Source organism: Doryrhamphus excisus, chromosome 8, assembly GCF_030265055.1.
Source record: "Doryrhamphus excisus isolate RoL2022-K1 chromosome 8, RoL_Dexc_1.0, whole genome shotgun sequence".
NCBI lineage: Eukaryota > Metazoa > Chordata > Actinopteri > Syngnathiformes > Syngnathidae > Doryrhamphus > Doryrhamphus excisus.
Window position 1 is genome coordinate 10283250 of NC_080473.1, and position 27068 is coordinate 10310317.

Genomic DNA, 27068 nt, shown 5'->3' on the forward strand with positions numbered 1-27068 from the left:
CTCAGGTCACTGAGTAAATAGCATCTAGATGCTATTTTACAAGGTGAGCTACAATTTTATTTACAGGAAATTTGCACGATTCATCCTATGAGAATACTGCGGTTGCTACTTTTGTATTCCCAAGAGGGAAAAAAAGTTTTATGTAGTATTATTGTCAAAAAAACCCACAATATTTGTTTGTTTATATACAGTGCATATTGTTATTTCTTCACATAGGAGCATTTAAACACATTCGTGTTTGAGCTTGGCTGAACGGCGGTCGAGTGGTTAGCGTGTGTGTTTTCTCCGGGTACTCCGGTTTCCTCCCACATTCCAAAAACATGCTAGGTTAATTGGCGACTCCAAATTGACCATAGGTATGAATGTGAGTGTGAATGGTTGTTTGTCTATATGTGCCCTGTGATTGGCTGGCCACCAGTCCAGGGTGTACCCCGCCTCTCGTCCGAAAACAGCTGGGATAGGCTCCAGCAACCCCTGCGACCCTCGTGAGGATAAGCAATAGAAAATGAATGAATATTTGAGCTGCATGACAATAGTCAATATTGCACTACAAAATGATCAGTATTGATCATCAATAGGGTTTTTTTTTTAATATAAAACACTGTTTTTTTATCATGCTACATTATGATGATCTTCTGCATACAGCACACTTCTACTTTTAGTTTCAAACAATATAAAAGAGGTAAAAATGATCACAAGGGTGAAATAATCCCGTTATGCCTGCTGGTCACGCTTCAAATTACCACATAACAAATAAACAACGCTCTCTTCTTGTTGCCATGGAAATCATGTCCTTGGCTCATCATTCAAGTCAGACCACATGTGCATGCTAACTAAAAAATAAATCTGCATTTTTGCTAAGCAAAATATGTGTGACACGGTTAATGAGAGTGATTAATAATTTATTTATAAATAATTGCAGATTCACACTAAATCGATGAACCGGGTTGTGTCAAAACATAATATGATGACAAACTGTGAATTAATATATGAATTGATGTAAATGAAACATCACAAAGCAGGATAAAAGGAAGCATAGGGAAAACCCTGCAGAAAAAGGCCAAAAAGACAGTCTAAAAATGATTTTATTCGTGCAAACCTTATCACATTAAACCTGAGGTATCCAAATCCGCGTACATTGCGTACATTTTTAGTTTAGCTTCCAATATGGCAGGCGTCATGTTGCGTTATTAATGCGCTGCGCGAGTACGACTGTGTTCTTAGTGTATATTTTTTATCACAAAACATTTTTGTTAGCCACCTGCTAACACATGGAAACCGGAATCATCAGCGGCTGACTATATTTCTTTGCTAACTTTGCTAACTGTTAGCGCTTTGTTAATTGTTAGCTCCTTGCTAACAGAGGTATCCAAATGGCGCGTACATTGCGTACATTTTTAGTTTAGCTTCCAATATGGCAGGCGTCAAGTTGCGTTATTAATGCACTGCGCGAGTACGACTGTGTTCTTGCTGTATTTTTTTTTATCACAAAACATCCTTGTTAGCCACTTAGCTAACACATGGAAACCGGAATCATCAGCGGCTGACTATATTTCTTTGCTAACTTTGCTAACTGTTAGCTCTTTGCTAACAGTTATTCCACAAGTCTCAATTTTGTTTTTATTGTGTATATGCACAAAATAATTCCAAACAAAAAAGTTTAAAATTAAAATTTTAAAAATAAAAAAAATTAACATTCAGGGTTATTTTTACCTTCATTGTCGACGTGATTGTGACAAAGTCTGGCAGTAAGATCAACACGGACACCAGTTATTTAGTAAATTCATGAATGTCTCTCAACTTTGCTCCATTTTGGATTATTTTGCAGCCGTTATCAAAAGAAAAGCAGAGCTATTAGGTGAGAAACAATTGTTTTCTGCATCTATATATCTGACACTATATTTATATTAATGACACTGGCTATCCATGACCAAGGTTCCACTGTATTGACTATATACTGTATACATATCTTGACTTCTGATGCAATTTAATGACGTCTAGCGTGATGGTGGTTGAACATCTGAGTTCTGACTTCATAATTAATTAATTAGAATGTAGAGGTTCCATTACGTGGTATAATAAACAACATTTGTCAAATTATCGCTACTGATTTGATTTGTGTTGCCTTGGTTAGTGTCATTAATCCGTTCCTGGATGTCCGACTTAAACCAAAGCGGACTCTAACCAAAGCAAGTTTTCTCATAGAAAATAATGTAAATCCTTAATTAATCTGTTCCAGACACCCAAAAATGTTAAAACATACACATTTTATTGACAATTTCATATATAATTTTATATATTTATATAATTATATTTATAGTTCTATATGCAGAAAATGATGTAAAAATAATTACAAATGACAAAAGAATGGATAACTGAAAAGTTAACATAACCTTTTCCTAGTTTTGCAAACTGTCATCTTATTGAGTGGAAGCTGGCTGGGTGAGTTAGTTAGTTAGTTAGTTAGTTAGTTAGTTAGTTAGTTTAGCAGAGCATGCTAATGCGGCTGTACGAGTTTGTTTACGCCAAGTTGTTTACCATCCATTTTCTACTGATTTGATCCTAATATGGACGTTGAAACTCCCATACCCGTGTTAGCTTTAAGTAATTACATTGGCTTTAAACTGCCGTCTTCATATCATCCTCTTTTTGGGCACTTTATTTAATTAAAAAGCAAAGTAACTTGTCAGAATGTTCTGCAGTGTAGTAGGAGGGAGATGTCAAGGGGAGGTGAGAGCCGAAAAACAGAGGCAGGATGATGTCACAGTTTTTTTTTACTGCAGGTACCTCCATATGTAGGGTGGATGGAGAAATATTGTGATCTTGTAATTACCCGTCCTAGGAAGACATTTGGATATCATTCATATCAAGTAGTGTAGTAATAATGGACTACAAGCTTGTCTTGTCACATCCATTGTTTTCTATGCACCGCTAACTGTAACCACAGTATGTCAACTTGTTTCATGTTTCATGATCAACGTGGAGGAAGAAGGTGCAGAAAGAGAGACATCAAAGATTCAAACATACTGAGGTGTTTTTGCCGTATTTTGATTTAACATGACACGACTCTTTGATCTTTGGCACGTTGTAACTCAAATATTATAATCCTGAAGGATGATGACAATGTTCATGCCAACGTTGCGTCTATTTCCGTTCACCTGCTCCTCCTCATTATTTTGCAGATTTGTCATTCCACTGAGGTGTTGCGAAATGATTCAAAGACATGCAAATTAGATACCAACATTCATTCATTAATTTTCTACTGCTTATCCTCACAAGGGTAGCGGGGGGTGCTGGAGCCTATCCCAGCTGTTTTCGGGCGAGAGAGGAGGGGTACACCCTGAACTGGTCGCCAGCCAATCACAGGTCACATATAGACAAACAACCATCACACTCACATTCATACCTATGGATAATTTGGAGTCGCTAATTGACCTAGCATGTTTTTGGAATGTGGGAGGAAACCGGACTCCATGCAAACTCCACACAGAGATTGAACTCGGGTCTCCTAGCGGTGAGGTCTGCGTGCTAACCACTCTTTCACCGTACAGCGGAGATACCAACATTCATTCATTTTCCACCGCTTTTCCTCACAAGGGTCGCGGGCGGTGCTGGAGCCTATCCCAGCTGTCTTTGGGCGAGAGGCGGGGTACACCGGAGTTCAATTCCACTCTCTGCCATCTCTGCGTGGAGTTTGCATGTTCTCCCCATGCATGCGTGTTTTTGTTTTTCCGGGTACTCCGGTTTCCTCCCACATTCCAAAAACATGCTAGGTTAATTAGCGACTCCAAATTGTCCATAGGTATGAATGTGAGTGTGAATGGTTGTTTGTCTATATGTGCCCTGTGATTGGCTGGCCACCAGTCCAGGGTGTACCTCGCCTCTTGCCTGAAGACAGCTGGGATAGGCTCCAGCACCCCCCGCGACCCTCGTAAGAATAAGTGGCAGAAAATGAATAAATGAGTGGTCAGCGCGCAGGCCTTGCAACTAGGAGACCGGAGTTCAAGTCCACCTTCGGCCATCTCTGTGTGGAGTTTGCATGTTCTCCCCGTGCATGCGTGGGTTTTTTTTCCGGGTACTCCGGTTTCCTCCCACATTCCAAAAACATGCTAGGTTAATTAGCGACTCAAAATTGTCCATAGGTATGAATGTGAGTGTGAATGGTTGTTTGTCTATATGTGCCCTGTGATTGGCTGGCCACCAGTCCAGGGTGTACCCTGCCTCTCACCTGAAGACAGCTGGGATAGGCTCCAGCACCCCCTCGGGACATGTGCCTTGTGTGAACCCATTAATGACTGAATGGGAATAAACCAGTTTACTTATTTCATGTTCATTCTACATGCTGGAACTCCCTTGTGTCTTTTGGATGTTTACATAGGAAATGTTTGATTTGGACCTCGAAATCAAATCACTGCAGTAAAGTTGTAGATTATTTTCCCTCCCACCCACACAACTCTACTCTCTTGCTAAGCTACATACAAATTGCATACTTTTCCTTGCATACTTGTCCTTGTGAGGAATTATAAATGGCTTTCTTATTACTAGTAATAAAGTGATGCCACTTAATGGCATCTTTGATGGTTCTTTGCAGCCAAAACACTAAATTTGGGGAAAAAAAACCCCACCAGAAAAGCAACAACATACCTTTTAAAATGTACATATTTCCCAGGCTACATTACAGGAAAAAAAAACACTGCGCGTGTTTGTATCCATATGAAGGCCGTGTAATTGACTTTCTGTCTCCATGGAGATGCGAATGACAGGAAAAGCTGCAAGCGAGAGGCTCTCTGTTGATGTGTGGGTTTTTCGTCGAATGTATGTTTGTGTGTCTTAGTGGAGGTTTTTGCGGTGGTGTTTTCATACAGTACACTGTGGATTTGAGGTTGAGTGTACAAATGTGGTGCTGAAATAATACACTTGGTGTGAATGTGTGTTATTATTGTGTTTGGTTTGACTGCTGAGGTGATTATGTCATCTGTTAAGATAAGCTATCACACACACACACACACACACACACACACATCTTGGTGAGACTCAGAGTTGAGATGAATTAAAAGGAAATTGAAAAGTGTGTGTGTGGCATTAAAGACAAGTGAGTGAAACAAGATGAGAGGAAGTGATTGAGTGCTATGATGAGATATATGGACGTCTATTCAATCACACGGTGTGCCAGGGACTCCCTCAGCTAATTGTCAAATAGCACCAAGATGGATTTGCTCTCCTTCCTCTCCGCTTTCATCCATTCCATCCAGTTACGCGTCAGCACGGCGGCACCAAAGTAAATCTTCCTGAGCAGAGTTTTGACCTCGGTACTCATTTTTATGCATTGCTTTCGACAGAAATGGCTCTTTGAACCCAGTAAATTTAGCTGACCTTGCTGTGTAGAGGTTACTCATCTGAAGACCATGAAAGTAACATTAAGATCATGAAGTAAACGCTGCATGAGTGCTGCCAGCACCGTGGAGCTGTAGTTTATTGAGGGGGAAACATGAATTCCAACATGTAATGTTGGAATTTCTGAAGCACAACAAAATTCCCTCACTACCTGGGCCGTTAGGCGGTTTTCCAATGTGATAATGATCTCAAACATACCTCCACGGTGACTTGTGCAGCATCTTATAATCAGTTTTAGTAATAAAATTAATCAATTAATTCATTACATGCGCTTTGTTCTGCCTGAACCTGCCAAAAAATAACAACAATGAATAAATTGCCTTTGTTAAAGGGGACCTATGATGCTTTTTCCACTTCAGTCATGATGTGCTATATATATATCATATATATATATCATATTGACAGTTACTATGGTACCCATTATGTCATTGTATGGTCACATCACCTCGTACTTTGGTACGAGGTACATTATTTGAAAAAATAAACAAAAAAAACAAAACAAAAAAACAAACAAACCTTAAACTGTATTATGGAAAGCAGGAAGTGAACAAATGTAACAGTTACTGATTGTAAAAGTACCAGATGGAGGGGTAGGATTTAATACGCTTTGCTTCTTCCTACGCCTTTTGGACATGTGGAACTGTGAACTGATTATGGGATGCACTCAATTGTAATCTGATGCATGTTCAAATGAAATAAAACCATTACCATTACCATTACCATTACCACTTTTCTGACCCATAAATGTCGTTAGAATGTTGTATTCTCGTGTTAAACGCTGCCAAAGTTTCAAATAATGAGGTTTACGCATTTGGAAGTAAGCCCTGAAAAAAGTTTGGGATGGTTTAAAACGCTCGGTTTCAAAAGGTGTGGTAAAAGTGCCTCCTTTGTGATGTCACAAAGGGGCGGACTTCCTTATATGGCCATGGCTATAAGCCAGATAAGCTCTCTGCCCTCCCCTAAGCTCTGCTTCCTCACAGGAATACATTAAAACAGACCGTTTTCGCAGGAACTATAAAATTTTAAGAAATACAGATGAATAGGTGCAGATTCTAGAAGAACTCTAAAGCTTTGTGTGCTGGTTATTGTGTGTAGCTGCTCTATAGGAGTCCACAAAATGTTCCCTTTAAGAGTGCATCACAGAGGTCTATGGTTTAACATCACTTTTTCATCTTTTTTCTATCTTCTTGTATAATTGTCTCTTTTCCCTGTGAAGAAACATGTGATCTGATCCGCATACAGCTGCATGACAACACACTCTCACACGTTGCTAATTGTAGCTTTATTGAACGACCCCCTTCCAATCTCCAGCCTCCCCTCCTTGGTTGGTCTGTACTCTAATTATCCCTCCTCCCCTGCTTCCATCTTTTCCCCATGCCTTCATGTTCCGTCCCTGAAGAAAGAGAACATGCGTGTTGATGAATATCAACTTTTGTGATAAAAGGTCTAGAAGAACAAAAGGCCGGTCTAAATGAGGTTTATTCATTATTATTATTTTTTTTATGAGAAAAGACATTCATTAACTGGCCAGTGTTATTCATGTGCTAGCATGGCCTGGAAACACTTTTTAACTGAGACCTTATTAATCACTCTCACTTCTTGACAAGCTTATAAAGACAGTAGATCAACACCCAGAAAGCACATACAACAGGGGTCTTTGATTAAATATTAAGAACATCAAAATCTGACCTTTTGATATTACATGTTATGTAAAATGATGACATTTCTTTCAGGAAGGAAGAACATTTAAAAAAATTATTTATAACATGGCAGCAAAACAGAGGAGTTGAGCACAAACAGATTAGCGTGATTAGCCCTTCTCACTTCCGCTTTCCTTACCCAACCCCTCCCACAGGTCAAAGGTCACATAAGTTCCCTTATAAGTTGTTGGGAATGAATTGTGTCTCACTCTGTTTTCTTCTTTATGCATTTCAAATCTCTACTTAGAAAATCATAAACATCCAACACTGCAAAATTTCTGCAATTTTTCAACCGATCTTACTTTTTCTCTCTCTCTCTCTCTCTCTCTCTCTATATATATATATATGTATATATATATATATATTTTTTAATTATATATATATATATATATATATATATATATATATATATATTTATAGCTTTATTTTTCTCTTATTAATTTTTATTATTATTCTCTTATTTTTCTTATTTTTATTTTTACTTGACTGCTGTGCTGCCCTCAAGCATTATTATATAATATAATATATATATATAATAATATATTATATATAATTTATATATTATAATAATATATTTGTAAAAATATATAATAATATTTTAAAAAAATATTTCACGGCTGCACGGCGGCGAGTGGTTAGCGTGCAGACCTCACAGCTCGGAGACCAGGGTTCAATTCCACCCTCGGCCATCTCTGTGTGGAGTTTGTATGTTCTCCCCGGTTTTCTCCAGGTACTCCGGTTTCCTCCCACATTCCAAAAACATGCTAGGTTAATTGGCGACTCCAAATTGTCCATAGGTATGAATGTGAGTGTGAATGGTTGTTTGTCTATATGTGCCCTGTGATTGGCTGGCGACCAATCCAGGGTGTACTCCGCCTCTCGCCCGAAGACAGCTGGGATAGGCTCCAGCAACCCCCTGCGACCCTCGTGAGGAAAAAGCATTAGAAAATGAATGAATGAATATATATATGCTTGTCTTAAGTGTTTTATACACAACAGCGCCAGATGTTTCTTGGAATGCTAACCAATACATGGACTAAAAAAAGGTCCCACTAATCTGGAGAACCGCAGTGGTTGTATCTTCTAATATAGCTGCTGCAGTGAGTTCTGGCTGAGTGAGCAGGAAAGCAACGTTGTGAATAATGCAGAGTGAAGTGATGAAGCTTAGCGTGGTCAGAGTCTATATGAACTCATTAGGTGCTCACATCCAAGTGCATGCAGGCTTGCTTATTTTCTGTAAGAACGTTGGAAGCAAGTCCTTGTTGATTGGTTCTGATGGTGGGGGATTTTCAAAGGGTTACTCGATGGATTCCTATTTGAAGCTATAGTAGAAGTGATTCCAGTCTTCTGTGAAGACTATACAAGTGAGGTCATGTGTAAGGTCACAGGTCATGGAGGTGTTGGACTAGAGAACCTTGATTTATGCCGTTGTCGAGCTTGCTTCGTGAACTCGGACACAGTCATACCGGAACAGAAAAGGTCCATAAAGGTATACAATGAAATAGAAAAGGTCAAAATGTCAAATGTTGATTTAACACTTCCTTTTAAAAGATAACATTTTTCTACACTATAGTTTTATCGCTGAAGGGTCTTTAGTTTGATATTGGATTTGTTTTTTTTTGCTTCTTTGCGTTACACATTAAATGTCAAATGCTTGCTGTGTTGTATTGTAAATCACAATATTCTAGTATGGACTATTCAAATACATAAAGTGGCCTGCTTCATATGCAATTCAAATTATATTATATATTCCAAAAATGAGGCCAAAGTCTCTTTGTGGGAGAAATATAGTAGTTGATGAAGGCTGATGGGGTGTTTACTTTTGCATATGATTCTGACGCATATAGAAACTTGACCTAGTTGATAGGGGAGGGACAATTATTTCAATCAGACATATTTTTATTTTTTCAAGTTTTGTAAACAATATCGGAGTATGTGTACGTCTTTGTTTACACTATGCCTTCCGTATTTGTCCTGATACCAGGAAGTTTTGTGTGTGTGTGTATGTGTGTGTGCAATTGTGCAGTCTATAAAGTATATAAAGCAGCCATTAAGTGAAAATCCATCCGGCGTTTCTACTCCGTGGGATTTATCGATTATGCCCCCCCCACCCCGCCATCACACACACCCATCATCCAAACTGATGGCTACCAAATCTGCTGGCTCTGACTTTTCTCTGCATCCCATAAGGAAATGTACATCAATGATCATATGACAGAATGCATGTGTCTGCACTGTTTGTAGCATGTGGGGTATAATAAAAATAAAAATAAAAATAAAAATAAAAATAAAAATAAAAATAAAAATAAAAATAAAAATAAAAATAAAAATAAAAATAAAAATAAAAATAAAAATAAAAATAAAAATAAAAATAAAAATAAAAATAAAAATAAAAATAAAAATAAAAATAAAAATGGCCTAGAAATACATTTTAAGGGAAAATAGGGGTCGGTGTCATATAACGTAATACCAACTGAGACATTCTTTTATACAGTAAACACATGTTTCACAATTTACTGAGCTAATTCATAATATGCACAGCTTGTACTACAAAAGAAGCTTCTGTAATGTAGTGTATCGGTCAAGACCTTATTGATAAAAGAAATGCTTATTGGGTTTAAATAATTGATCAGAAGCCTGGTCCCGTTGTTAAAAAAAAAAAAGTCCTGGGCTCAGCATTGTTTCCTCATCTACTGTACATGCTGTATTAATTAAATCACTTGAATGGTAGCTGATGTCAGGTGGTTTAAATATATCCGTGTCAGCTGTTTTTTTCCCCCCCGTTCATTGACTTTAATGCAATGCAGGAGACTATTATACGTACAATACAATGTTACCTTCACAATGGATTGTTTTCAATCAATATAAATTCCTTAGTTTTAGTCTCTGTAGTGTTTGTCACTATCCTAAGCTGTATTTGTTGTTTTTTTCTGTGTGTGAATGAATGAATGTGAATGTGTGAATGGCGACGGAGTGGTTAGCACGCAGACCTCACAGCTAGGAGACCAGGGTTCAATTCCACCCTCGGTCATTTCTGTGTGGAGTTTGCATGTTCTCCTCGTTCATTCGTGGGTTTTCTGCGGGTACTCCGGTTTCCTCCCACATTCCAAAAACATGCTAGGTTAATTGGCGACTCCAAATTCTCCATCGGTATGAATGTGAGTGTGAATGGTTGTTTGTCTATATGTGCCCTGTGATTGGCTGGCCCTGTGATTGGCTGGCTGTACCTCGCCCAAAGACAGCTGGGATAGGCTCCAGCACCCCCGCGACCCTTGTGAGGAAAAAGCAGTAGAAAATGAATGAATGAATGAATGAGAGGGACCCAAGTGGAAGAGTGAGGATACAGGGAGAAGAGATACAGAAGTACTTGGGGTCAACAGTTCAGAACAATGGGGATTGTGAAAAGGAGGTGAAGAAGCGTGTGCAGGCAGGATGAAACGGGTGGAGAAAAGTGTCAGGCGTGATGTGGGATAGAAGAGTTTCAGTTAAAATGAAAGGAAGGTAGGTATACAAAATTGGGGTGAGACCAGTGATGTTGTTTGGTCTAGAGACAGTGCCACTGAGAAAAAGACAGTAAGCAGAAATGGAGGTACTAGCAGAGACGAGGATGCTGAGATTCTCATTGGGAGTGACCAGGATGGATAGGATCAGGAACGAGTACATCAGAGGGACATTACATGTTAGAGACCTTGGAGATAAAGTCAGAGAGGCCAGACTGAGATGGTTGGGACGATGGTTGTCCAGAGGATAGATGCTAAGTTTAGAGCTGCCATGTTGGAGGCATAGAGTAAGACCAAAGGAGGACATGAGGGTAGTTGGTGTGACAGAGTTGAATGGAAGCGATTGATTTGCTGTGGCGACCCCTGAAGAGAAAAAAAAGAAAGAGAAAGAAGAAGGTATGCAGATCCTGCAAATGACCATACTAAACTATGATATGGCGGCTATGGTTTGTAATATTCCAAAAGAAAACTCCAGGAGAGATAAGCTGCTTTTTAACTTAATTGGGCCTGACATGTGAAGTAATGTTACCTGATGTCTCGACATCCAGCAGATTGTCTGAGCAGATGTTGACATGGAAGTGCAATTACAAATTTGCATTGATGGTGGTGGTGGGGGGATGGGGAAAGGGTATTAGTAAGAAAGCAACCGACATATAATGATCATCTCTCTGAATCAGTAACAACATCTCATTATAGCCACATGTTCAAATATAAACAAAATCAGTTGCTAACCTAAACCTAGGAATTGTAATAGGGCCACAAATATAACAAACAAAACAAGCAAAATTATTATTTTATTACACTTTCTTTTAAAAAATATTTAAAAAGTTACCATATTGAAGGAAATTAACAAATCAAAATAAACAAATAAAATTCAAACAAACCCACATGAATAGCAAAAAGAAAACTAGCTTGTCAATCCATTGTAAATCACAGGAGGTCATTATATGTAACAGTATAACAACATAACAATCTAACTCACGGTGTCAGCAACACTAAATTCATCACACATCAACTTAACACTCCAAGTTTACCCTACAAATAGACAAACATGCACCAATAGGAATTGTAATAGGGCCACAAATATAACAAACAAAACAAGCCGGCAACGCCGCTTTGGGAGTTCCACCCAAACAAATTATTATCTAATACATTATTACTCGCACCTAGGTTTGTTCCACCAGTGAAACAAAATTATATTTTATTACATTTTCTTTTAAAAAATATTTAAAAAGTTACCATATTGAAGGAAATTAACAAATCAAAATAAACAAATAAAATTCAAACAAACTTACATGAATAGCAAAAAGAAAACTAGCTTGTTAATCCATTGGAAATCACAGGAGGTCATTATATGTAACAGTATAACAACATTCGATGCAGTCAACAACACAAAATTCATCACACAGCAACTTAACACCCCAAGTATACCCTAGAAATAGACATAATGATCATCTCTCTGAATCAGTAACAACATCTCATTTATAGCCACATGTTCAAATATAAACAAAATCAGTTGCTAACCTAAACCTAAACACCTCCTTGTTTTTTGGTCAAAAACCGGAAAAAGTTGCCAGGATTGACCGATGTCAATGAGCGTTGACAAATCACCGATGTTGCATGTCATGATTGAAATGACATTATTTAGTCCTGCATCTCATTTGCAACCATCCTCGTTCATCTGTCCTCAATGCTTAAACCCCCAACATGGAAATCAATGTCATGTTAATGTAAATATGGGGGATTTAAAATGCCTTCAGTGAGCCCCGGTTAGCTGTTACCAGGGTCTGATGTATACCTGCTGGATTATAATATACACGATGCGAGGTGCTTCGAAAATCCCAGTCGCTATTGGCAATTTATGTAGTATTACTAGTGTGTTGTATTGATCTGCTTTGACTTGAATAACTTACCGTAAAGCTGTTGTGAATATTTGTTGCAGTAGCTGGAATAACTGAGCAGTAACACAAGAGTGACAAACGTCTCACCCCCCCAACGGAGCTTATCTGACATATACATAGAGGATCAAGGACGTTGCAAATAGAGAACTGAGATTCACAGACACAAGAAGTCAAGATAAAATGATACTTTTTAGTACTACTTTTCTAGGATACTATTAGAACTGAGAGCGATATCAAGGAAAAAATGATCACAGCCGCTTTTAGGAATGTCAAGGAATGTTAAGGTACGTGCATTAAAATGTTCTTTGAATTTGACAAGAGGCAGTCTGGCAGGAATATTGCTAAAAAAGACTGAATCTCAAACAAGGACATTGCTGTCTTTGTCTCCTTCTGTGATATCGCAGCACATCATCACAGTAATACAACGCTCGTTCACAGGTTTTCCATCAAGTTTGACACGACTCAAATTTCCATCCGCCGCACTGACTATTGAGTGGAATTTAACTTATATAAACAGACGTGACAGGCAGAAAGGACATTGTACATGATGGATATTATTCTGCTTCAATATAAATGCAGCTTCAGCAGAAAATTAATGGAAGTTTTTTAAATATTTTTTTATGTGGCAGGGAGCTGAACAGTAATCACTTCTTCATCTTGGCTGGTCGAAATGTCTTCTTGTTCTTTCCTTTAAGACAAGTTTCCATAATGTTTGGACTTTAGGTCACCTGATAAAAAGCCAGTCTGATGGACTGTGAGATGGACTGATAGCTGAAATGTTGGATTGTCCCTCAAAAAGTCTACATCAGGGGTCTCAAACTCAATTAACTTCGGGGCCACTGGAGCTCGAGTCTGGGTGAGACTGGGCCGCATCAGGTTCCCCCCCCCCAAAAAACGCATTTATTAAAAACAAAAAAAATAAAAATTTGGTTCCAATTTTCTACAAGAAAAGCTAGTCTTAATTTTTATTTTTCTACACAAAATAAGATGAACATTTTTTCTGGGTACATTATACCATACAGCATCCATATCAAACTTGCGTGGGCCGCACTAACATTAAACTTTCATATCAAGGCGGGGGCCTCAAACCGCGTGTTTGAGACCCCTGGTCCACATATTGAACATTTTGTGTACATGTAAGTATGTTGGGATGCTATATAAGCTACAGTATTGATCAAAACACCCCCACCAACAGGATAGCAACCCGGCTGACACATTGAACATTTAAAGGGGACCTATTATGCTCATTTTCCAGCCCTTTGTATTGAGTTGTGGACTCCTATAGAGCAACGACACACAATAACTTTCTTTTCGTCCAACACAAAATCCAAAACTCAGCAATGTTGTTGATGCAGCACATTAGAACAACCTTTATAGAAACCTATGGAGCAACATTAGAGAACAGTTTCTTTGGGCCCGGAGTCAACCGTTGATTTGCACCTCAAAAAGAGGCGAGATTCCTTTCAAGACAGTATCCAATTTCTGGATAGGGAGGACTGCAGGTTTGAAGTGTGTCACTTCAAGGTTTGACAATCTGCAAGGACAATTGTGCTTCTCATGACCGTAATACATCGATGTTTTGTTTTCTACAAAGTTCATATTCAAATATGTCGCTACTCACAAGACAGAAGAGAAAAAATAGTGTATGTTAAGCAGATTAGTGAAGTCTAGTGGGACCCATTGATGTATAAGCGACCCTGCAATGTCTTTAAAAAGTATGTTTTATTTAAGACATTGTAGTGGAGAGCTCCAGGGAAGCAGCAGTCAAGCTGAGCAAAGTCGATAATGAAACCAGAGGGGAGACAGCAAGAATGTAATGGAAATCCAGAGCTGAGGAGACACAGGAGTGCACAGGACACAGAGGCACTCAGGTGTTAAGCGGGGAAAAAGAGCAACGAAAGTTTAACTTGACGCGGAGATGGACAAGGCCAGTTTCAGGAACTCTGCAGGGAGGAGGTATTGAAGCTATATGAGGTGTCTTTTATAATTGTGTGGCAACACGAGGGTGATTGGAGGTAATTTTAAACAAAACAAGCCGGAAACACCGCTTTGGGAGTTCCACCCAAAGAAATTATTAAAATTCAAACAAACTCACATGAATAGCAAAAGGAAAACTAGCTTGTCAATCCATTGTAAATCACAGGAGGTCATTATATGTAACAGTATAACAACATAACAATCTAACTCAGGGTGTCAACAACACTAAATTCATCACACAGCAACTTAACACTCCAAGTGTACCCTAGAAATAGACAAACATGCACCAATAGGAATTGTAATAGGGCCACAAATATAACAAACAAAACAAGCCGGCAACGACGCTTTGGGAGTTCCACCCAAACAAATTATTATCTAATAGAGTATTATTGACACCTAGGTTTGTTGCACCAGTGATACAAAATTATTATTTTATTACACTTTCTTTTAAAAAATATTTAAAAAGTTGCCATATTGAAGGAAATTAACAAATCAAGATAAACAAATAAAATTCAAACAAACTCATATATGTATAACAACATAACAGTCTAACTCACGGTATCAACAACACTAAATTCATCACACAGTAACTTAAAACTCACATGAATAGCAAAAAGAAATCTAGTTTGTCAATCCATTGTAATTCGCAGGAGGTCATTATATGTAACAGTATAACAACATAACAGTAAACACAACACTAAATTCATCACACAGCAACTTAACACTCCAAGTATACCCTAGAAATAGACAAACATGCACCAATAGGAATTGTAATAGGGCCACAAATATAACAAACAAAACAAGCAAATGTATTATTTTATTACACTTTCTTTTAAAAACATTTTAAAAGTTATCATATTGAAGGAAATTAACAAATCAAAATAAATAAATAAATAAATAAATAAATAAATAAAATTCAAACAAACTCAAACATGAATAGCAAAAAGAAAAGTAGCTTGTCAATCCATTGGAGGTCATTATATGTAACAGTATAACACCATAACAGTCAACAACACTAAATTCATCACACAGCAACATAACACTCAAAATATACCCTAGAAATAGACAAACATGCACCAATAGGAATTGTAATAGGGCCACAAATATAACTATATACACTTTTCTAATTGTTATACGTAAGCACCACTGCTACATTCCCTTTTAATCCTGGCCAGCAGAACTACACAAGGCGACCAGAAAGGGGCCGCACATCAGCACCAACAAGCAAGAGGGAGAGGGAACGACACAGCCATGGTTGGGTCCAACTCTGGCATCGAGCTTGCATACACACCAGCACAAAGAAAAATCTATGATATATAACATGCTATGCTATTACACTGCTTTGTTATTATTTCAATGATGAGCTCTTTATGAGGTTCCTAAAAAGAACAATTCCTTCATTTTGCTCTCAGTAGTACATGATTTACTGCACTATAGCACGACTCTTACTATGGGAATAGGTCTAAACAACTGGGTCACAAAACAGCTGAACACACTCATTTTAGCGGTGCGGTTTTTATTTATTGGGGACTGGTGCATGTGGAGCTGACTCAACATGGATTCTCATGGTGTCTGAAAATATGTCATCCATCCAGCGTCCCTTTGTTTATTTTAGCTGCTGAATGATTAATCACCTAAAATGTGTCTGTTATCAGTTTCCAGCATATTTCATTTGATTTGTGAGTGTTGCATTTTATCACTGTCAGACATACTTTCCTTTTTGTTTTTTTGTTTTTTGTCAAGCTGGTGTCCCAATTATTAAATAATGCTTAACTAGGCAAATATTTTATGTTGTCACTGGAATTTAAATGATAGGCGAGAGGCGGGGTACACCCTGGAGTGGTCTGCAGCCAATTGCAGATAATGACATTATTACTGCATTTTATGTATACTTTATGTGATCTGTGATATTGATCTGTCATTGATTTAGGTAGAATGTGAGGGTGAATGATTGATATGTGGCCTGTGATTGGCTGGCAACCAGTCCGAGGTGTACCCCTCATCTCCAGCATACCACCCTAATGAGGATAAGCGGCATAGAAAATAGTGGATGGATGGATGGGTGGCAGTGGTAACAGAAACGGACACAGTGGCTATTTCTAGGGTATACTTGGAGTGTTAAGTTGCTGTGTGATGAATTTAGTGTTGTTGACACCAGGAGTTAGACTGTTATGTTGTTATACTGTTACATATAATGACAGACAAATCGGAGGCAGGAAAGTAAATAATTAATTTTTGAGTCAGGGGACTTGTTTGTTGTGGAGAAAATTAAAAGATATTGGATTTTGATTTGGTCAGGAAATATGAGGAACGTGACCAATGAAGAACAGTGTTGCAGTCGAATTTTTGAGGCAAATATAACTGTGTCGAGTCTAAAATGAAGAGCTCAGGTGGCCTCCAGCGTGGAGTCCCACTCTGTCAGCCTGTTTTCCAATGGATGGAGAAGTGTGTCGCACAGTCTCCTGGGGCTCACTTTGCTCTGTTCAGAGTCAAACCGGTCATGAAAGTAAATCTCAAGTGGGCGGCGTCCGTTTTATGAAACGGAAACACTGGCCTGGCATTCTGACATTATTACTCAGTTTATTGACATATGCTTTATTGACTTTTTAATAGTGGAATATATAGGGGAGTGTATTGGCAACAATCTGGTGATACGATACGTATCAGGATACGATATATCACAATATATCACAATACTGTTAACAAGGCAATTTTTTTTTTGTTTTTCTTGTAGTTAAAGATTATTTTCCTGGAAAAAACTGAATTACACCAGCAATATGCACTTACTAAACATATTTTTATTCGATTAGAACAGTATGTTATGCTGTATCACAAACTTTTCTCTGTAAAAACTTAAAGTGTAGCATTTGGATAAATAAAGCTTTAACATCCAACTTTAAATTTACAAAAAAAAACAAATAAATTAAATTATGTCTCAAGATCCTACTCAAATGTTCACATTCTATTAGCTGTGAAAAAAGTATACAGTACTGTATACTGTATACAAAGAGTATACAGTCCCTGACTTATCCACCATCAGAACAGTATTTTTGTGGAACAAAGTAACTAACATCAGTAAAAAGTCCTTTTAGCATGCTTGAAATAACCATTATTTAACAAAATAGTGATATCAATTTGAAAAACAAAATACATGCAATATCACAGTACTACTTTTGTAGTATACAAAAGGACCTTCGCATTGCTTGCTAGCGGCAGGTCCTCATGGTGTCTCGCTAAGCAGATTTGTCGTGTTTCCCGAATACTTTATTCAGGCACGACACATTTTACAAACGGCATGCTAAAAAAAACATGCTAGGTTAATTGGCGACTCCAAATTGTCCATAGGTATGAATGTGAGTGTGAATGGTTGTTTGTCTATGTGTGCCCTGTGATTGGTTGGCCAACCAATCACAGGGCACAAGCTGTACCCCGCTTCTCGCCCGAAGACAGCTGGGATAGGCTCCAGCACTCCCCGCGACCCTCGTGAGGAAAAACAGTGGAAAATGAATGAATGAATGTTGGTCTATGTGTGCCCTGTGATTGGTTGGCCAACCAATCACAGGGCACAAGCTGTACCCCGCTTCTCGCCCGAAGACAGCTGGGATAGGCTCCAGCACTCCCCGCGACCCTCGTGAGGAAAAACAGTGGAAAATGAATGAATGAATGTTGGTATCTTGGCTGTACGGTGAACGAGTGGTTAGCGCTCAGACCTCACCGCTAGGAGACCCGAGTTCAATCTCTGTGTGGAGTGTTGCATGTTCTCCCCGTGCATGTGTGGGTTTTCTCCGGGTACTCCGGTTTCGTCCCACATTCCAAAAACATGCTAGGTCAATTATTCATTCATTCATTTTCTACCGCTTTTTCCTCACGAGGGTCGCGGGGGGTGCTGGAGCCTATCCCAGCTGTCTTCGGGCGAGAGGCGGGGTACACCCTGGACTGGTCGCCAGCCAATCACAGGGCACATATAGACAAACAACCATTCACACTCACATTCATACCTATGGACAATTTGGAGTGGCCAATTAACCTAGCATGTTTTTGGAATGTGGGAGGAAACCGGAGTACCCGGAGAAAACCCACGCATGCACGGGGAGAACATGCAAACTCCACACAGAGATGGCCGAGGGCGGGGACCGAACCCTGGTCTCCTAGCTGTGAGGTCTGCGCACTAACCACCAGACCGCCGTGCCGCCCTGCTAGGTCAATTAGCGACTCCAAATTGTCTATAGGTATGAATGTGAGTGTGAATGGTTGTTTGTCTATATCTGCCCTGTGATTGGCTGGCCACCAGTCAGGGGTGTACCCCGCCTCTCTCGCCTGAAGACAGCTGGGATAGGCTCCAGCACCTCCGCGACCTTTGTGTGGAAAAGCGGAAGAAAATGAATGAATGAACCTTGAATAAATACCATATACAGTCTATGATAAATGCCTAAAAATATCAATATCATACTTTTTTAATACCGATACAGTATCATGGGATATCGCCGAAACTATATTTTCTTACACCTCTAGTATGCAGCATCTTATAAAGAGCTGTTAAAGGTTCAATGATTAAATGACTTTTTTTTTGGACGAGCCAATGATACTACTATGGAAAGTATGAGAGAAAGTAAAGCCTGTCCGTCATCCGGCAAATGAAAACATGTTTAGGTGGAAATGAATAGCCTCATTGAGGGAGAAGCCTTGTTATGCTAGATGTGTTTGGAAAAGTGATGACAGGGGTTTAAAATTTCAATAAATATTTGATGGGCCAGGATGGTTACATCAATGTGTGTTTCAGAATATGTGTGTGTGTGTGTGTGTGTGCTACGTGGTTGTGTGTGCCTTTAAGTGTTTAAAAGAGCCTTTTGAGACAGATTACAAATGAGGGAGATGATGATTTTTCACCGCATCTCCCAAGAGGGGGAATCTTATTTTCTTCCTTCCTGCGTCATTGTCTCATCTCCTCTGTGATCCTCTTTGATGTCACTCCCCCATCCATCATCAGATTTTTCTAGCTGAACAATGCAGGGTACGAGTTCATCAGGAAAACATAAAGGCCATACATACCTGGATAACAGCCTGATTCAAGACCCTTCAAACTGAAGTCTGCTTTACCACCAAATTATACCTGTGAATCTTCCTTTCACTTTCACTTCACCGCGTACCCAAAGGAAAACCACACAAACAAGGGAGGACATGTTAGTCATACTCACACGGATACTGTGAAAAACTGTTGGCATCTAAGTCATAAACACTTCGTGTTGCTACAAATCATCCTCCTCTTTACTGCCTCGACGATGCTGGTGGGCCGGCTTAGCTAAAGAGCTCATGTCTTGTGGTTATTTTAAACGGGATTGAGTGCATCATTCAAAATTCATTACCTATAGATGGCAAAGTAACCATTACGATATTGAATGATACTGAAGTTGCATGTCCGGAATGAATCACTTGAGGGGTTTTGAGAGGCCGTATTTAAAATTACAAATGAGCTCCGTTCCTACGACTGTCATGTAAATTGGAACTTGGAACTTAAATTGGAACTTATACCAAAGTTCATTCATTCATTCATTCATTTTCTACCGCTTTTCCTCATGAGGGCCGCAGGTGCGGGAGCCTATCCCTGCTGTCTTGGGGCGAGAGGTGGGGTACACACTGGACTGGTTGGCAGCCAATCACAGGGCACATATAGACAAACAACCATTCACACTCACATTCATACCTATGGACAATTTGGAGTCGCCAATTAACCTAGCATGTTTTTGGAATGTGGGAGGAAACCGGAGTACCCGGAGAAAACCCACGCATGCACGGGGAGAACATGCAAACTCCACACAGAGATGGCCGAGGGTGGAATTGAACCCTGGTATCTAAGTTATAGAGTAAAAAAACAGTTTTGCACACCCAAAAGGGGCGTTGCAAAGAAGGAAGAGACCAGTTTATTGGGAAAAGGAAGTCTCAATGATGCAACCACTATACGCTGCTAACTCATCACTGCATTTCAAGCCTTACTTTCACTTTGACACAGATATTTTTTTTTTACTTTTGTGACAGCTCAAATATCTAAACAACTACATTTTACATCCAAATAACAATTTATTTACAAATATAACACCATGAACTACATACAAGTTTCACTTTTGTAACTGAACAATGCATAACCTTCTGCACTCATGTGTGATCCCTGCCGAGGTCTTATAAAATGCACTTCTGCCACCTAGTGGTCGTGTTTATGGTTGGAAAATTGCTCTAAAGTGAAATACATTAGTGTAGAGCTGCATCATCACCTATTTTGGCTTTTTGTATTACAAAATGTAAAAATATTTTGTTAAGATTGGCCGTTCGGGTTTATAAATATGTATAACTACATTGTTGTTATTAAATGAGTTAATTTCACGTCAATTCTTACTTTTTTACTTTTTTTAATGTGTCCGTCACAAATTTGGGAGACATAATGGAGGTCTAAATTAAAAAATTAACTAAAAGAAGAAATAAAAAGTGCAAATTTATTAGCTTTAAAAGTTTTATACACACAAAATGTAACTCAAATATTTATTTTTCGATGTCATTATTGCAGGAACCTGGGGAAGTCAGGACTCAGAGTGTCATGCCTCGGACTTGGTAAGTAAACACCATTTCCCCTTCATTTCTTTAATGTCTCAGTCAGTGGGAAATTTGTTTAGCCATAACTACTAAACGCTGCAATGTAAGCAAGTTACTACAACACATAAATTACACTCAGTAAAATTAAAATGTCTCACAATAGTCCTGGGAATGTTTGACTATTAAAGTCTGGCAGGTTTCTAATTAAACCAACATATCTACTGTGACATGACAATATACACACACCTTTATTCATTAATTAGCATTTTATGAAAATTGATCGAACTAACTTTTAAATGCTTGTATACACATACACTGGAGTGCCATCTAGTGTGAAATTAAACACTCATTCATTCATTTTCTACTGCACAAGGGTCGCAGGGGTGCTGGAGCCTATCCCAGCTGTCTTCGGGCGAGAGGCGGGGTACACCCTGGAGTGGTCGCCAGCCAATCACAGGGCACATATAGACAAACAACCATTCACACTCACATTCATACCTATGGACAATTTGGAGTCGCTAATTAACCTAGCATGTTTTTGGAATGTGGGAGGAAACCGGAGTACCCGGAGAAAACCCACGCATGCACGGGGAGAACATGCAAACTCCACGCAGAGATGGCCGAGGGTGGAATTCAACCCTGGTCTCCTAGTTGTGAGGTCTGCGCGCTAATCACTCGACCGCCGTGCCGCCCTGAAATTAAACAAAAAATTAATAATGGCAAAGTGGACGAGTGGTTAGCATGTAGGCCACACAGTCAGGAGTTCGATTTTCTGCTTAGGCATCCTGTGTGTTTTCTTCAGCCCACATTCCAAAAACATGCTATGTCAGCATGTTAGGTTAATTGACCACTCTAAATTGTCCATAGGTCCATAGGTATAGTGATGATAAGCGGCATAGAAAAGAGATGGATGGTGGTTCAAAAATCGTACCAATCAGAGTCATTGGTCCTTTTCCGACTACCTTTTTACCTAGGTGTCTCGCATACCAGTTCGATGCTGTTTCCTCCTAAAGTAGTTCAAATGTAGTCAGAGAGTTCTCATTCAAAGTGACGGAGCTGCGCAGTACAGAAAAGGTCAGGCTAATGCCGGCAGTCTGCCACATGCTGCGCCTAGGGCGGACATGATGCTGACAAGGAGAAAGGGGCTAAGGAGAAAGATGGAAGAGATGTTGCCAAGATCAATCCGTGCATGGTTGTGCGTGTGTGTGATATTGAATGACTAAATAGAATCTCTTACAACTGAGCAATAATGCGTTTCAAGTCATATCCTCCCAAAGTAGTCTTAGCGTTAAAGCAATTAACACCGCTTGTCCGCAAAAAAAATCATTCAATAGATCAAATTATGCAAATTGGGACTAGTCGCTTGAAGGATAGTCGGTTAAAGTGCCCTTGACTGACTGAACTTCCCAAAAACTGCTAAGGGGAAGAAGCCACACGGTTGAACTTCACCCCTCCCACACACACACACTGTCATCAGTTAACATGTCTGAAAATGATGTTGTGACCTTGACAGTGAGTGTCTACTTTAGAGCGTGACAACATTTAGTATGCAGGCAAAATAAAGTATAATAATAATATAATAATATAGTATTATAATAGTATAGTATAGTATTATAATAATAATATAGTATTATAATAATAAGTATTTTTTGTATTGTATTATAGTGTTTTTCCACATTTATGATGGAGTGTTTTGTTGAATTATAGTTCAACTATGGAATTGATTGAAATGGAAACTATGGAATGGATTGAGTAAGGAACTCAAACAATGCACAACGATGAGCCAATTCAAGAAACAATACAAGCAGTTGATGTTTGCTAAATACAAGGATGAAGAGTCTTGAACCAGTCAGTTATACTATGGTACCCACTATGGTACCCATTACGAGGTACATTATAAAAAATAAAAAAAAAAAACCCTCAAACTGTATTTTGGAAAGCAGGAAGTGAACAAATGTAACAGTTACTGATTGTAAAAGTACCAGATGGAGGGGTAGGATTTAATAAGCTTTGCTTCTTCCTACTCCTTTTGGACATGTGGAACTGTGAACTGATTATGTGATGCACTCAATTGTAATCTGATGCATGTTCAAATGAAATAATACCATTACCATTACTATGTGTTACGCACAATAAAAAGCAAACCTCAGGCGCTAGTGGTCCCCAGGCTGCACTTTGGACACCCCTGATCCAAATAAACAATTGTGCTCTACTAAAAACTGTTAGTACACTATGTTGTAAATGTTAACCATCCATGCACTGACTGTGTTATGAGCTATTTAACAATTTGCGTTTTACATTTTAAAAAAAGTGGGAATATATTGCTTTTGTAGACATTGCTATTGCTTTTTTTTTGGGACATTGATGTAAGCTGCGTCATAAATATGTGTGAGTACCTTTCCCCAAGTCTCGGCAAAGCACGCCCTTCCGTGATGTAAAAAAAAAAAAAAAAAAGACATAAAATGAAAATAAGATAATAAACTTGGACTTTACAGTGTCAATATAGCAGATCGCATTGAAAGTTTCATTCTGACAGAGCAGAACAGAATATACTGTATTTATACAGTATGTGTGTATATGCAGTATACACAAAAGCTATACAATAGAAATTCATTTTTTTACGGTATTATAGTGTTTTTCCACATTTCTGATGGAGCGTTTTATTGAATTATAGTTGTACTATGTGCTACGCACAATAAAAAGCAAACCTCATGCGCTAGTGGTCCCCAGGCCGCACTTTGGACACCCCTGATCCAAATAAAGAAATGTGCTCTACTAAAAACTGTTAGTACACTATGTTGTAAAGGTTAAGCATCCATGCACTGACTGCGTTTTACATTTTTAAAAAAGTGGGAATATATTGCTTTTGTAGACATTGCTATTGCTTTTTTGGGACATTGACGTAAGCCGCGTCACAAATATGTGTGAGTACCTTTCCCCAAGTCTCGGCAAAGAACGCCCTTCCGTGATGTAAAAAATAAGAAATAAGACACAAAAAAATAAACTTGGACTCTACAGTGTCAATATAGCAGATCACATTGAAAGTTTCATTCTAACATGCTTTTAAGTACAATTACAGAGCAGAACAGAATATACTGTATTAATACGGTATGTGTGTATATGCAGTATACACAAAAGCTATACAATAGAAATAAACAATTATTGAAAGACTCGTTATCGGCTTTTCTTAGAAAGGCAGCACAGAATATTAAACATAAATCTTTTCCCATTATCATTCTGTTCACTTTTACTCTATTGGCTATTTGCATCTTTGACAATTTAAACTGCTTATTCCATAGAGATAGAACACAATTTAATAGATGCATTCGTCAAATATTCTCTAGCAACTCACGCTATTTTTTTCAATTTGCAATCCTTAGTCAAATTGGGGTGGAAGGACGGGGTGGTGGATATATAATGAGGTTATTAGGGAATCAATAGGAACTCTCAGCACAATGCCGCAAATCCATCAGGCAGCTGCTTCACTGTGACGTCAACACGCATTGCTAATTGGTTTGGGACACATGCACACAAATCAATGAATAAGTTCATGAAGTCCGCCATCAGCACTTCTGGCCCGGGTTATTATTGTCCCGTTTTTTGTGCATGTATGCATATTTCGTAATAATAATAATAATAATCCTTTTTACACTTTGCTAATGATCTTTTACGAACAGATGAGGTATTGTAGCGCTGGATACTGTTTGGAAAGGATAAAGTCATGCAGCGTTCACTGTGGGAATGGAACTGGAGGAGTCGCCCTGATGGAGTGGGTGTGGTTGTCCATAATGGACAGTGTCCAGTGTCCTCCTGTCTGCCTCCAAATGAGTGCAGATAACTTGTTTGGCTTTCGGAGCTCATTTTGTCCATCCGGTTTATGTCCTTTTAGCTGGTGCTGCTTCCCCGAAAAAAAAACACAGCCACACAACCCGGGGCCTGACAGACAAGTAATCAGTAATCCAGCTAACAGTGGATGAGCTGACACCAATCCTGAGCAGCTTCTCACTCATCAGAAAGGGATGGTTGATGTTAAAGGCCTTAAGGTCTTAGCTGAGCCAGCACAAGTCTCTGTAGAACCGTCATGACGTGTTATGTCAGGGAAACCAGTCTGAAGTCATCAAGACCAGATGGGATGGACTTATTGGGCACTGGCACTATGCAGGATGGTTTTCATCATGCTGGTATACTTTCTAGCTTTCAAATTTCCTGTCTGTATACGACTCTTTCAGAGGACGGACATCCCAGCTCTGCAAACACCTTCTACTCTGATGTCAATATAGGCTAAAAAAATTACTGTTTAAAAGGCATAATATAATGAGAAAAGGTTGAAATGTCTAATAATAACTAATAATTATATTATTAGTATATATAAATACAATAATATTAGTATATAACAATATATTAGTAATATATTATATTAGTATATAATAGTATATATGATATAATATAATTATATAATATATTATATTATGTTATATATTATTATTTTATTATATATCATAATAATATATTAGTATAGATATATAATAATATTTTTAAAAAATATTTTACGGCTGCATGGCGGTCAAGTGGTTAGCGCACAGACCTCACAGCTAGAAGACCCAAGTTCAATCCCACCCTCGGGCATCTCTGTGTTCTCCCCGTGCATGCGTGGGTTTTCTCTGGGTATTCCGGTTTCCTCCCACATTCCAAAAACTCCAAATTGTCCATAGGTATGAATGTGAGTGTGAATGGTTGTTTGTCTATATGTGCCCTGTGATTGGCTGGCGACCAGTCCAGGGTGTACCCTGCCTCTCGCCTGAAGACAGCTGGGATAGGCTCCAGCACCCTCCGCGACCCTCGTGAGGATAAGCAGTAGAAAATGAATGCATGAAATATTTTACCTTGATAGTCCAAAAAGGCAGCACAAAATCATTTCCTGCAGATTATCTTGCTCTAATTGTCTCCTTCCTCACATTGGCCCCACAAATGGTTGGCAATCTGGTTTGGAAGACATTCTGAAAACATAACTGGGTTTTTCAACCTGGACAAATAGTGTATTTTTAACCTGGGTTATTTTTTGCCAATGTTGTTCTGTCCACATCCCGAAAGCAGCAGACAAAAGGCAGACAAGACAGAGAAAATCTCAGGAGTCAATTGTGATTCAAGTGTTGTTTTGGAGAAATCAATAGAAACTGAAGAGGCAGTACAGTAGACAGGGTCATGCAACACACCCAGAAATAGGACCAAAAGGATGTTGTGTGTTAGGAAGAATGACGGCGCAGTACACAGACGCACATGCGTAACCAAACTCAAACCCAACTTCTCATTCCCCATGTTCCCGTCTTGTTTTGTAGTGGGGTGAGCGTCATAAATAGCGATGCTCGTGCTTCATGCCTACCCAGATTTTTCACCAAAAACGCAATACACCAATATGGACTCCGATTTTGATGAGCTAGAAGACCCTGACCATTCTAAGAAATGATGGCAATGGTGACCAGGGACGCACTTTGTCCCTTATTACCTTGAAGGTCAAAACTCAAGTCTGTAAAATGTCAATAGAGTCCACTGATGACAGCTTGTCACAGGATAAGTCAATCAATGCCAGTGTATCTGATTGCTCACCTATCAAACTCATTGCCATTCCACTTCTCTGGCTGCTACTTTGCCTCACATTGGCGGAAGCTAGCAAGCTAGTCAGCGTTATCCACCTAGCTTCTGATCTTCGGAGACCAAATGTGACTTTTTAACCATAGTCAGTAAATTTGATTGCAGATGATAGGACTTCTATAAACCACATTAAACTATGTGGGCGAGAGGCGGGGTACACCCTGGACTGGTGGCCAGCCAATCACAGGGCACACATATAGACAAACAACCATTCACACTCACATTCATACCTATGGACAATTAACCTAGCATGTTTTTGGAATGTGGGAGGAAACCGGAGTACCCGGAGAAAACCCACGCATGCACGGGGAGAACATGCAAACTCCACACAGAGATGGTCGAGAGTGGAATCGAACTCAGGTCTC

At 39.0% G+C, this 27068-nt stretch overlaps 1 protein-coding gene across 3 annotated transcripts in view; it reads left to right on the top strand.

Moving 5' to 3' along the window:
- kcnab1a (potassium voltage-gated channel subfamily A regulatory beta subunit 1a) overlaps nucleotides 1-27068 on the top strand; it is a 68681-nt gene that overhangs the window by 21729 nt on the left and 19884 nt on the right. For all 3 annotated transcript variants that reach the window (XM_058079719.1, XM_058079718.1, XM_058079720.1), the window contains exon 2: nucleotides 21029-21072. In XM_058079719.1, the coding sequence (XP_057935702.1) occupies nucleotides 21029-21072 (44 nt within the window). The remainder of the gene's footprint in view (nucleotides 1-21028; nucleotides 21073-27068) is intronic.